This window comes from Thunnus albacares, chromosome 1 (genome assembly GCF_914725855.1).
Source record: "Thunnus albacares chromosome 1, fThuAlb1.1, whole genome shotgun sequence".
Taxonomy (NCBI): Eukaryota; Metazoa; Chordata; class Actinopteri; order Scombriformes; family Scombridae; genus Thunnus; species Thunnus albacares.
In genome coordinates, this window is record NC_058106.1 from 32,335,067 (window position 1) to 32,348,884 (window position 13,818).

Consider the following 13,818-nt stretch of genomic DNA (forward strand, 5'->3'; position numbering starts at 1 on the left):
GTCTCCTCTTATCTGTATCAGAATGTTTCTCCCTCTTGCTGTACAATTTTTACAACCTTGCCAAAATTATATAATCAATTATGGTATACCAGTGAACAATAGTTTTTGGCATGATTTCATTAAGGAAGAATCTCTTTGACACAGTTTCCACAGAGGGTAATTTGCTTTCTGGGTGGCATCCCTTCATACTCCTCTGTCTCCAGTGGTCTATCAACTTGTATCCGTAATAGTTCTTGATAGCCACTCGTCAAAAATCCTTACGGACCTGTTTTGCTTCCCCTGCATTCTTCAAATCCTCTTGGTTTTAACAGGGTTGGAGATATTCATTCAGAGCCTTCCTGATAGCTGACTCCTCGCAGTTGCCCGGATCCTAGACAAGCATGTCTATGACTCTAAGGTACCAAAGCCCTTCACAAAAAATCGTAACAGAAGAGGTCAATGATTGCTTCTCTCTCTCTTCCCTCAATAAATGATTTCAAAGTGTCAGCGAGGCACTCAGCTCACTCAAATGTTCAAATGAAACCCCTTCTTATAAAAACATATTTGCACTTAGGAAAACCATTTTTTGAAGACTATTTTTATTGCTTCTGCCCCAAAACTTTCAGTTTGTCCAGCTATGAAGGGGGACTGCTTTTACAATGTTTAATCTGTTGTTATACAAACCTTTTTTTTATTCCTTAAAACCCTCACAGGTAAGACCCTCCTTCAGTCCTGTGTGATCCATTAGGAAAACTCAGATCTTTCATGATGAAATCTTTACCCATAAAAATTGTGTTCCATGTAATCATAATCTCCTGTGTCCAGAAAAAGATTTCTGCATTTCTGTCTTGAGTCCTGCTCAACAGCTAACATTTATATGCAAGGTTAGAACTAGGGATGTGCAGAGATCCCAGTATTTGTATTTGTACCTGTATTTGTTGAGGCAGCAAAATCATTTGTATCTGTATTTGTATCCGAATAAAAGTGAATCCTGTTTTTGTTATTACACTTTTAATTTTAGAAAATTAAAGTGTTACAATAGGTGTTCATGTGTGTTCATATGTGTGTCAATAAGTGTCTTACGAAGGATGTCCCACACTGGGTCTTGAACTGTTGTCTCCCAGAGCATAGACGACTGCGCTGTTTACTAAGCTAAAACTTTAATCATCGCCTCATTGCAGACAGACCTCTACCTATTTATACACCCATAACACAGAGACAGCACACCATGTAATGTGTAGGGAGGAACCTAAAAGGTGATTATTGCTTTTTACTTTTCATTTATTGCCTATTTTTTACAACCTAACTTTGTGGAAAGGAGAAGGGGAACAACAGGTTATGGAGAGCCCCTTGGGAGCACTTTGCATGTGTCAGTAGCTCAGCTTTATCTCTGGGGGACACCCCAAACAAATAATTTTTAAAATATTTGTATGAAACAAATCGTATAAAACCCACTATTTGTGCTTCGCTGAATAATGTATTTGTATTCGGGCACACCCCTGGTTAGAACAAGTAGCACAACATTTGTGTTGTAAGAGGACATTGAGTATCATTTGGTCATATTTCAAAACAAGAGATTAATGCGACACAAGACAGAGCCAAACCTTTGGCCAACTCTGACAGTAAGCTGCTTTCCTTGCAAAGTAATGTATGTACTGTCATTATTGTCTTTGAATCCAACAAAGTTCCACACAGCACACTGCCTTTGTCATCACTGGGGGTTTATGAATGTATATGTTCTTCCTCATCATCACTGGGCATCCAAGATTATGGCTCTGTTTGTTGTTCCTATGGATGTTTTTCTTTCACTGTATTTTACACCACTGTTTCTCACATATGTTAGATTTATTTACATTATTGTTCTGCCTCCTCTTTCTGTGATGCTAGCACTTGTCAATGCAAATATGGCAAATGATGAGTTTGAATTGAGTTTGCAAATTTAAAAACATTAATCATCACCCCTTACAGACTAATTTTGCTAGCACTAGTGGGATTGATGTAATCTTTTAGTAATGTGCAAGGAGAAGGGATTTATCCAAAATATAACAGCAATTTGCAAGTTGAATCAAATTTATGAATTGAAGCATGTGTCATCAGTGTTCTAAGATTAAACTTGTTGCAGTTCTTGCATAAAGTTTTCCAATTAATAAACATAATGAAGACACTTGGAGCAAAAGTGTCTTGTTTGATTTCTGATGCAGGACTTGAGCATGAATTCAGTGAACAGATGAACGTCATGGAGTCAGGCCCTCAGGTCACATAGGCCATTACAGTTTAATTACTCTGAAGGCTCACCTTTTCCATCTGGCACTCTTTACCTCCGCCACTCTCTCTCCTCATTACTCCAATGTTCATGGGTGATTTACTGGCAGTGACAATTCTCTGAACTTTGGAGATATCCTGTAGAGAAAAAGAGAACATTTCAACTTGGGGTTAAAAATAAAATGTGTAAATGGCTTGTTGATGCAGCAGTGGCTCTGGGGTTCCTGAAATGTAATCAGATCTCACTTAAAGGTTCATAACGGTTATACTTATTCATTTAAACAAATTTAATTTATTTATTTGTTGTAAATAAATCATCACTGGAATGACTGTGTTGTAACAGGCAGCAGGAAGGGCAAAAGAAAGACAGCCAGTGCTGAAAAACTAAAAAGAGAATTATTGAGGTACTAAGGCTTGGAGGTGAACAGAGCAATATTCTACAACCACATATCCAGTACTAATTTCAACTATTGCAGCTATAAGCCAGAGTCCACATCCACACCATCACACCAGCTATTTCAAAAATTTAAGTTATAAGTACTGCACATGTTTTGTCTTCTGCATTTTTCCAAGTACATCTTTGATGCAGTGATATTGATCTATTGGTCGTTAATTTCCTCAATAGATTAGGAATATAAAGTTTTATTTTAGTTGTCAGTAAGGAAATATACAATATAGAACCTTAATATTACCCTAACAGAGCTAGACATATAACCTTACATATAATCTAGCAAGCAAGATACTATACTAAAAGCAAATCTTGCTCTTAGAGTTCACTTTGTTTAGTATTGTTCAGGTCTGATTTTGTTGAATAAAATGCGAGTGCACTGTTGTCTAGCAACTGACTTACAGGTCCCAGAAGTTGGACCTTGAAACCAGCATGAGATTGATGTCTGCATAAACATACACAAATCAACTGTGAGTGAAAAACTAGTGTAATTCTGGGGACAGAGTTGGGCAGTGGTGGGCAGAGGAAACAAAAATGGTACTCAAGTAAAAGTATAGTTACTTTATAATAAATTTTACTCAAGTAGAAGTAAAAGTACTCTTAAAAATAACTACTGGAGTAAAAGTAAAAAAGTATCTCGTAAAAAACTACTCAAGTAGTGAGTAACTTCATTAGATGCAATTTATTACTTCCATGTACATCTTCCAAACTATCTTGTCAGTAACAGGCTAACTTTTTTCCACTAATTTTCAAAAAATATGTCTTTTGAAACCAATAACAATATTACATGGATGTATTACAACACATCCTCAACAAATGTGAAGAGCACATATATTGTTGGGATAGTTCAGATTTTTTGAAGTGGGATTGTATGAGATATTTATCCATAGTTATTGTATTACTCGCAGTAGATGGGAGTTGACACGCCCCCAGTTTGGAGAAGCAGGCAAGAGTAGCCTACCGGCATGGAAACAAAGCAATGTACTGCTGTCCGTCAGACAGCCCTTTTCTTTGGCACTACATTTTTTCAACCTAAGAACTTCAGTTTTCCAATGCAAGCCGCGGACTTTATTACGCTGCAGATCAGCTGTTTGGGTCAAGAAGTGCAGTTGTGAGATCAGACAACTGATCTGCGGTGTTATACAGTGTGATACAATCCAATTATTGATACAATTGCTGTTGTTGTGTGAGCTCAGCTGAATATAAGTAAGTAGCGAGAAGTATAGCCCAATGTAACGGAGTAGAAGTACATATATTTTATCGCAAATGCACTCTTAGAAGTACAATTTATTAAAAAAATTACTCAAGTACATGTAACGGCGTGAATATAACGCGTAACTACCCACCTCTGGATTTGGGATTTACTACTGCGAGAGCTTCAAATGATGGACAATGACGTTTCAGTGAAGTGACCCTCTGTAAAAACAGCCAAAGTAATGTTAAGATAGTGGGAGGAGCACAAGATGGACAGTCTTTCTCTGGAGATGGTAAAGCAATCTATACTACTACCTCCTGAAATGATCTCCACATGAAAACATATCACTCTTGTGAGGTTGAGGTGCTTTGAGTCAGTGGTGTAAGAGATGCCCCATGCTAGTGACCATGGCAGCATAGCATGGCAAGCTTCAGTCTTGCTGTTTTTTCCATCACTCGCTAGAAATAGTCATTCAAATACTGATGAGTAATTGTATGGCTGTGCCAAACCTGAATGGAAACTTTCCATTCTTAGAGCCCTGAGTAGATATATAACCATGTAGGGCTGCAACTAATGATTATTTTCATTATTGATTAATCTGCCAGTTATTTAATTTAATTTAATTATTTGGTCTATAGAATATCAGAAAATAGTGAAAAATGACCATTACAAAGGGGACATCTTCAGACAGTCAGAAATCACGTATGACAAAGAAAAGTATTAAATCAAAACATCTGAGTAGTTGAAAACTACTTAAAAAATTATTAAAACAATTATTTAATTATCAATATCAGTCAGTTATTTTCTGGCAATCAACTAATCAATGAACTGAATACTCGTTGCAGCTCTATAATCGTGTTTCTCATTGTCTCAATAAACATGAAAATCAGATATTTATACAATGTCTGTGAAAAAAGGGGTCAAGGCTGTATGAAAGAATTACATCATATATCCACTGGGTTTCTTGTAGGATGCAAGACATGCAGTATGACATGATTAATGTACAGTACTCTATATAGTAGCAGAATAACCCAAGGCCATTCATGTAGTTAAGGTTATTTTTATGCGTTGCGTGGTGGAGACATTAATAGCCATGTAAAGACCTATAACTGAACTGCACTACTTCAGCCCTCCTCTGTCAAATGCTCACAAGCAGAACCCAGCGCAGATACATTGCTGCCTCACCCTTTCACACACACAATCACACATCGATGGCACAGCCATCAGGAGCAATTTGGGGTTCAGTATCTTGCCCAAGGATGCTTAGACATACAGACTGGAGGAGCCAGGGATCGAACCACCAACCTGATTGGTGGATGACCGGCTCTAACTCCTGAGCCACAGCCACCTCAGTTTCTTTCAAAGTACTCTGTGAGTGATGAATAATGTTTCCAGACTCTGCTGAGGGCTGTGAGCAGAGCCCGTGCCTTATGCTTGACCTTCTTGCATAGGGAATGTTGACATTATTTAGGGACAGCTCAAGCTTTCACTCACAATGAGGTGCAAAACTGCTCTCTACACCAGCAATGGCCCGTTGAAAAGTCACCTACTTGTACTTGGAATATGATGGTGTAAGATGTAGATCCTCAACTATTCCTACAACCACTTTCTTGTGTTAGATTAAGTAATAATACAAGAATATTTTTTATTTAAGTAAGAACCTACTATTTGCACAGGCTGTTTTAATGGTTTCTATATACGAGTTTGTAACTGTACAGTAAAACACAAAAGTAATATATGAAACTGTGCTTGTTTTCCTGCTTCCTACCACATCTAGTCCTGTAAGCACCAACCAGTAAAAGATAAGCAAAGTTTGTACAGCACATATTCCTCCAAACATAACTTTGTGTGTCTGTTGCAGCCAGGCTTCTGCACAAGGTTAGTACATACAGTAGTATCTTCCTTAACTGGGTCAAAAGTGTTCTCTTGAGAGCATAAAGCAAGATGGTTTCAAGATGAACACAAGCAATCTTAACCTGTCACTGTCAAACTCCATTCTGACTTTGTCAGCTGAAGGAACATTTTTTTAGGCAGGTTCAGTGGAATTGGCTTGTAGAGGTGACCGCTTTTGGGCGAACATTTCATGCATTATTTCCTAACTTTTGACAGCATCCGTCAGAATCAGCAGAATTTTACAGCAATGGAAAAGGGGAGGCATTAAACCCACTGTTCTGTCTCCATGGGGGCAGTGATCTTCCAGTAGAAACTTGGTAAAGCTTAAACTGAAAATGTTTATTATTAAGGAGTGTTCTGTTTAATTAACTACTAAAAAAAATGAAAAGGATTAAGGGCTTGTCTTTGAAAATAAAGTACAAAGATTGTTTTTTAATCTAAATCACAAAGGTTTATTTCCTTAAGAACAGTTTAATTTAAAAGAGCCCTAACAGAAAACATTACTCGGATGCGCTCATATTTGTTGCATGATGTAACTGTATTGCAGCATTATTCTACAATCCAAATTTACCTGATAAATATCTCCAACCTGCTTTTTTTTTTGCTCTGTCAACCACCTACTCGCTCCTCCTTGCGAGATGAATATCCTGTCGATTTATATAGACAAGGAAACAATCATAAAAGTAAATAGTAAGTGCTGAGAGCACGGCATGAAATGCCTCATTTCTCCTCCAGCACAGTGCTCCGAGCATCTAAGACATCATCTCCCATTACTTTGATGAAAATTGCATGCTATCGGACCACAAGATTTGGCTCTATCCCAGAGACTGTTAAATATGAAGCAACTTCCACTCCAATCTTGCTGATCTCTGCATCTTCACACTAATGAATCTTTCACCAGCAAGAGGAGTTGTGTGTGTGTGTGTGTGTGTGCGTGTTGGTGTTTGAGAGGCAAGGTCTGGGAGAGTCTTATCAGTGGCGTCTACCAGAGCTTAAGGCCCATTATGTTAACTCAAACTACGAGTGTGAAGCTCAAAGTGGTGTCAGTGAGTGCTTGAACAAACATCCCTGCACTTACCCACTTTGGATTTCAAAAACACAAAGCGGATTTTAGTCTAAGTGTGCTCATGAAACTCAAATGTATGTTTTATCACCCAGTGAGTGTTTAAAGGCTTTTCTCCATATGTTATAAGCTTAGCAGTATTTTTTTCTTTCCTTTCTGCAGTGGTGGTAGTGCTATTAGGCCCTGCTGTGTGCTAAATGATTGCCTTTTGATCACCAACAATAATTAGAATATGATTAGCCATGCATTTTCAGTATTATTAGCATTCAGCTACATTCCACTTATACTAATATGTCAGGTTGAAAACTAAACAACAGGAATAAGGATAAAAGATGTAATAATAATGCTTCTGAGAGCTTTCATGCTGTTAATGAGCTTAATGAGGCACACCTCGTGCTTATCAAAGAGCCAAGTTCTTGACATTTCGCTCTCTGTTAGAGAATTGTTACCCAACTTCTCAGCTATGGGCTGTTTGGCTCTCTTATGCACAGTGCATAAGTGCTATTGTGTGTTGTTTTTTTACTACTTAATTTGAAATAAATTTGGCAGTGATTTAAATGCGTCTTGACCCACCTACACATACACAGGCAGAGTGGACAGATGGAGCACCCCAGCAATCTTTACAGTGAGGGCTCGCTCAGATTTATCAGACAGCCTGTCAAAGTGTACAGTGGCTACAGGAGATAATGGAGCCAGCAAATGCTCACAAGTTGAGTGCTGCTATTTGTATGCTAATGAAGTAGGAAGTAATAACTTCATTAGCATAAAGAAAATCATCCCACACCTAACTTGAGTTTCCGCTGCTTGTCTTATCTTTTGTGAGATGTTTATTTTGCCCATGTGCTTGCGATTATTTGGCACACAGTAATGGAAGGAAGGTGACAGGGAAATACACACTTGCTATAATGGGATCATCCGGTTTTACTGCCAACATTGACACGAGTTTAAATACGGACAGAACATGTCAATTACAGAATATAGTTTTGTGTGATGCCACTGCAGAGGGACAGTGGCGACACTAGTAGGGATGGCGGTATTGAAGCATGATAAGAAAATGAAGAAATATGAAAAAAAAACCTCTAAGTGGCACATCAAATCTCTTAGGCACCCACAAAAGAGACACAGAGTAAATTGTGACTGCTTTGAGGAAAGAAAAGCCTCTTAAAGACAGAATTGCTCACCAGGATCATGGCAGATAAGGCATGGTGGTTCTGTGGCCAGCTTGATTATTTCAAAGTGACTGCAGCGGCTGCTTTTCAGAAATCAGAACTAACACAATCTCTGATTGAGGTTGACATGACTGCTTGGTAGAGGGAAAAATAACCATACTATGAAAGATTTTTTCCAGAAGCAAAACTGATGTGTTTCAGCTCAATTTTTTAGGCCTATAGAGTCACACCAATATGTAGAAATGTTATTTTAGTCAGCATTCCTTTTTTGATGAACGATTATGTTTTTACTGGATAAAACCTTGACATTTGACATTAGTCCTTAAATGTCAGTGTGTTTCACTAGCAAAACAAGAAGCAATATCTACACTGAAGGCATAATCCGATTTTTACAATGAATTCTCTTGGCAGTCACCTTTTTTCTACTCCTAAAAGGGATTAAATTCTGAGCCCTTAGTTGAGTCTACTGTGACCTTGACTTTGAGGGGCTCTAAACAAAGACCGTGTCACATTCAGTTAATAATTTCATAGAGAATAAGTCCAACATACCAAAACTCCCATAATGCCATAAAGAAGTAATTGGGATTTACTTCTAAAGCTACAGCACCATAGAATATAAAGATTGACAAAGTACTTTGACTGCTGCTTGATTTAGACATGTTATTATTCTGAACAGCCTCTGGAATCGTGTTTGCCCAACTGTTATATTTGGTAGTAATTATTTCCTGGGCTATTTCTCTCTAGAGAGTGATACTCAGGGCATCAGATTGACAAATAGCCACTTGAAAAGGAGCTAATAATCGGCTAACACTTAAATTCATATCGCAGACAGTGCATTATGTGCGCTCTGAAGTGTGGCGAGGTGAATATTTTGGCACAGAGTTATATTCCATGATGTCACCAAGCTGGGAGTTACAGTGTGAAATGAATTTCAATTTCAAAGTGTTTACACAGAGAAGAGAGAAAAAAAAAACAGCAGCCTGCTTTATCTTATCTGAAAAGTCAGAGGGAAAATTATACTCCGCCATTACAGAAGCAAATCGCAAATCCAACTCGCTTTCCATTTTCACTTTACAAAACAAACTTATCTCATTTTCATCATAAGACATTGTAACTGCTGTGTTCACACAAAGGTCACTCATATTGGCCTACTATTTCAAGGCAAAGTCAATGCTAGAGGCCCTTTTCAAGGCAGACATTTTGACATGTTGTAGCAGGAAAACCACAGTAATTAATATTATTAAAAAAGAGCTGCAACTCATTTAGCATAACCATCTCAGGGCATTACTTTTTACATACTGGCTGACTGACGTACTAAAATGCCATGCTTTTCTTGCTATGAAAAGTCAAAATATCTTGTGTGGAAAAGGCCGATTGGTCATGCTTTTGGAAATACTGAGAGGCTGTAGTAATGCATTTTGTATTCAGCCTGCATTGTTCATCTAAATTCAGTGAATCAAGCTGGCTTTAAAAAAAATAGCGTTCCAATTCAGCAATCAACCAGGATTACCACAATGACATTTTTTATTACAGCTTTAGTAAATGTTTACTTCTAACTGTTATGGAAATCTTGAGCTCGTCAATTCAGAAACACCAGGAGATACGGATGTCTTATGCAAAAAAGATTTATTGACAAACACAAACTTGTTCGACTAAGGAGATAGCAGTTACATTTCATAGTAGCGGCGTAGAAAAAATGCCACAGCAAATCTGAAAGAAAGGAGTTGAACCACTCTCAGTTAAAGGCAGCACCCAGGGAATCTTGTCCCTAGTCACAACATCGCTATAAAATTGTTTACTTATTAGTTAGTTGGATAACTAACAGGTTACACAGGTTCAACTGTAATTGTAGCAGGGAAGTTTAAAATTAAATACCAGTTATTGTTGTCTTGAGAATTACTCACGTTGCAATTTAAGTAGGAAATTACCCAAATCCTAACAATCCTAAGTAAACTATAGTTGTATAGCTCTGTAATGTGTCCCTGGGACTGATTTCATACCCAAATGCATACATTAACTGATAATAAATCAGTGTAGACTGAAGTGTTATGCACTACTGTCAAATAAATGTTTTTGTAGTAGTTGCAGGTTTTATTCATCAAATGTTAGACTTGTGTATTTTTTTAACTAATCCCAACTTCAACAAACGGATGAACCTTCATTATCAAAATGAAATAAGCAGTAATCATGATTTCATTACTAGAAACGCATGGTAAAATGACTAAAAAAGATGAGTTTTTGTTTATAAATATTCTTATGACTTAGAAATGTGCTGCCTGATTAGAGAAACTGATTAGCTTTATGATTAGAAAAAAAGATTAGATAGTGAAACAGAGTGCCTCCACTTGATTCATTTATTCACTAAAACAAATTATATTTTTTTGGTGTGTGAAGTTACAAGAAGGGAGTGGTATTTTTTATTGAACATTTAATGTGCTTTCAGTGATTTTTAAGCCATTTCAAAATCAAGAAGAGATGTGACTGTTGCAACCACAATGAATGAGAATTAAATGGTTTTCAGGGTTCAGGGTTTCAAGGCTTTATAAGGCGAACAATATAACTACCCCACAGTGTATAAATGCTAGAAGTGAATGCTTGTCTTTGTGACACCTTTGCAAAGCACATATTGATGCATTACAGTGAGACATACTGTTAGTTCAAGGACAGCAGGTCCTCATCTACAGAGGATGTCTGATAGACTGAGCAGATCACTCGACCGATGTATTAAATACAAAAAGGTTGGATTTTTACAACACCCAGGCCTTCTTCTGAATAAACATTAAATCAGATGGAACTGAGTGGAATACAGAATTACCTTGGCATGTGGCTGCTGAAAGGTGACTCTTGAGCTGTTGATGAGTGATGAGTATCTGAACAAGTGGGTGGGGGAGGTGGGAAATCTGTGACTGCTGCTGGGCTGGTTTTGCATGACAGCTGAGAAGCAGATGTGAACTGTGTCCTTCAGCGCCTTCAGCTGAGACTCCTGTCCCCAAACAAGATTACACACACAAGAAGATTTTTGAATCCCTCCATTCCTCCTTCAATGCATCCACATGAGAAACTTACTTAAGCATTAAGCCATGGGAGGCCAAGCTTTAAAGGGACTTTAGTCAGCTAGGAGGCATCGTTAGGCAAGACATGAAGCGTTACTCACCAGAGTAATAAAAAAGAAAGAATGCTCAAAAAATCATTTACTTTTAATCAATATTAATAATATAATGATTGGTTTAATTATTTTACAACAGCGTCTGATGTCAATACTACTGAGCTGAGCACCAGAACTATGTGTTTTCCTAATCAGCTGTTCTCCCCATGCATTTTTAACTCATCTAACTTGCCCCCAGTCACAGTGTGTCATATAAAAATAACATTATACCTCATAAATTAAAGCTGCTGCATGTGTTCAACCTGCTGAAGCTAAACCTTTTGAAAATGCAGACATCCTCACAAAGGAGAATATTGCCATTAAAATATTTCTTTTAGGAGTTATTTTACCTTTACCCCTACCATTCAACCTTCAAATTCTACTTTCTAAAACATGGATTCATACTGACTGATATTACTACGTATACTTTATTCGTTAAATAATTCAGCTGCTGTTTCTCTATTCAGCATTTGACATTGCATGATTTAAATGGGTCACAGACAAGATAAGCTAAAAGTTAAAAAAAAACCTGCAAATAAAAAAGTGTTACAAAAGTATGATACTTACAGCAAGAAAAAAAAAAGTTAACCCCCCCCCCCCTTTTCCCTTGTATTCACCTTGTCGAGTGCGGTCTTCTCCAGTTCTTCCTTGGCTATAGTTAACTTGTGCTCCAAGTCCATTAGCTGCTGCCCCTGCAGAAAGACATTACTTTTAAATCAGCTCAATCCTCTTTGTTCTGTGCAAACAAAGCATTTCTTCATCCCCGTCTTGTCTCCCCAGCACTATCAATAACACAAATCTATAGCACAAAGGATTGAGACTCCTCTCTATTATTCTGCTGATCATCACTTTTGTCCTGATTTTTCAAACCTGTATTATGACAATCCGCACACACACACACACACACACACACTCATACACATTGATCGAGCATTAAACCTTGTGTACCTTATATGCTTTTAGCACTTAAATAATCCGCTGTGTCTTTTACCAGGAGTGTACAGGGATCTCAGAAACCTTGCTGTATTACGTTGATAAGATCTTTTTTATGATTTTAGTGCTAAAATGCTTTGGTGAATAAGCCTTTTGTAACATAGAAAACTGTAGCATCCACATTACAACTGAAAAAGGTCAGATCTGTCGTTTAGACAGAAGAAAGGTTTAATCTTTACCATTAACGGGAACAGACCCACTGAAACCATCAAACCCCTTAATGAGCTTCATTGCAAGAGTTTAATCCCTGAGTAGTACAACACACACAAAAGACTCTTTTTTGGTAAATGAGCCAATATAAGTCCATATAAGGATCAACAGAGCTCCCTGATGGGTCGTTTATTATTGATCAATTCATCAGTAAAAAGAAAGAAACTTGTTTTAGGATCATTTGCATACAGTCTGTGTAAAACTGACCACGAGTCATTAACTTTTATTTGGATGTCTTTTACTGGCCTCTCATAATCATAAACTGTATGGACTTGCATTCTGACACACCCAAGGTCAGTACGCAACAAACAGCATCCACAATCTCTGGAGAAAAGTGTATGAAATTTCAAAGAAGGGTGATGAGGCTGATTGATGGTTTTTAGTGAGTTTTATAGACTTATGCGCTACCTCAGTGGGTTTTGTGACACTGTGGGGACACTTGGCATGTTCATCTCATTTTCATCTTGATTTCTGCCAGCGAAATTATGAGTAATTTTAATGATGAACATCTCTGTCACTTCTACCACTCAGCTGAAACGATGTTTAAGTTTTGCCTGATGGATGAGTCATACAGTGACAGTCAAGGACAGAGCAGAATTCACCACTATGGGTTTTCAAAGAAGCCAGAGAATCAGATCTTTCTCTCAGAAGGTCTTTTCATTTACAGGGAGTTTGAGATGATTGCACAGTCATTTGTAGCTGTCGGGCTGCGCGCAAGAGGGAATCCTAAAATAATAAAGTTTGAGCAACGGTTCTTTAATCATGGACACAAAGGGTTGTATAGTTTATCTCTGTGGCAAATGAAAGGCATAAGTATTCACTAGTGTTTGAATTTTTTCAGCATACTGAAGGTTACTGATAAAAAAGACAATTCTAACCATCCAATTTCAAAGAGACTGGTGACTTTTTATCATTAGATTTTTGCCATTAGAATAATGTTTGAGCACATTATAATATGATGTTATGAAAGGCCAAAAGAATACATTTAGATTTATTTTTTCTCCTTGAGTTTTTATTTGAGTGTGTTTACATCTAATCATGATAGATATTACCAACGCAAAACGTTTGGACTTTGCCTTATTAGCAGTAAGAGCTGCCCAGAATACTTTGATGAAGCAGTACAAACCAACACAAAGTGTAAAGTACAGAGGACTGAATAATCATGAGTCCAAGCTGCACTGGCTCACAAGTAAATAGAAGAAGGCAGCCTGCTCTTTGTTTGCCTTCTTAAGGATACAAAGACTTTGTGTGTGTGTGTGTGTTTGTATGTACATACATGCGGGTGTGTAGCATTATAGTAGAGAGCCATTACATCCATTACACAGTGCATCATCAGTGGAGAGTCCTTTGAGAACTGCGGCCGCATGGCCACTGACCCAGAAATGCTGACTTTCAGGGTTAGTGCCTCCAAGTATAAAGCTCCATATTTCTGGGCAGAGTCCATTATAGAGGTGTGGGGTC

At 37.7% G+C, this 13,818-nt stretch overlaps 1 protein-coding gene across 1 annotated transcript in view; it reads right to left on the bottom strand.

Annotated features, from left to right (window-relative positions):
• Nucleotides 1-13,818, bottom strand: part of luzp2 (leucine zipper protein 2) — a 165,999-nt gene that overhangs the window by 12,046 nt on the left and 140,135 nt on the right. Inside the window, exons 8-10 of the mRNA XM_044355408.1 lie at nucleotides 11,772-11,846; nucleotides 10,825-10,992; nucleotides 2,275-2,379 (exon numbers count right to left, since the gene is read on the bottom strand). Of these exons, the coding sequence (XP_044211343.1) occupies nucleotides 2,275-2,379; nucleotides 10,825-10,992; nucleotides 11,772-11,846 (348 nt within the window). The remainder of the gene's footprint in view (nucleotides 1-2,274; nucleotides 2,380-10,824; nucleotides 10,993-11,771; nucleotides 11,847-13,818) is intronic.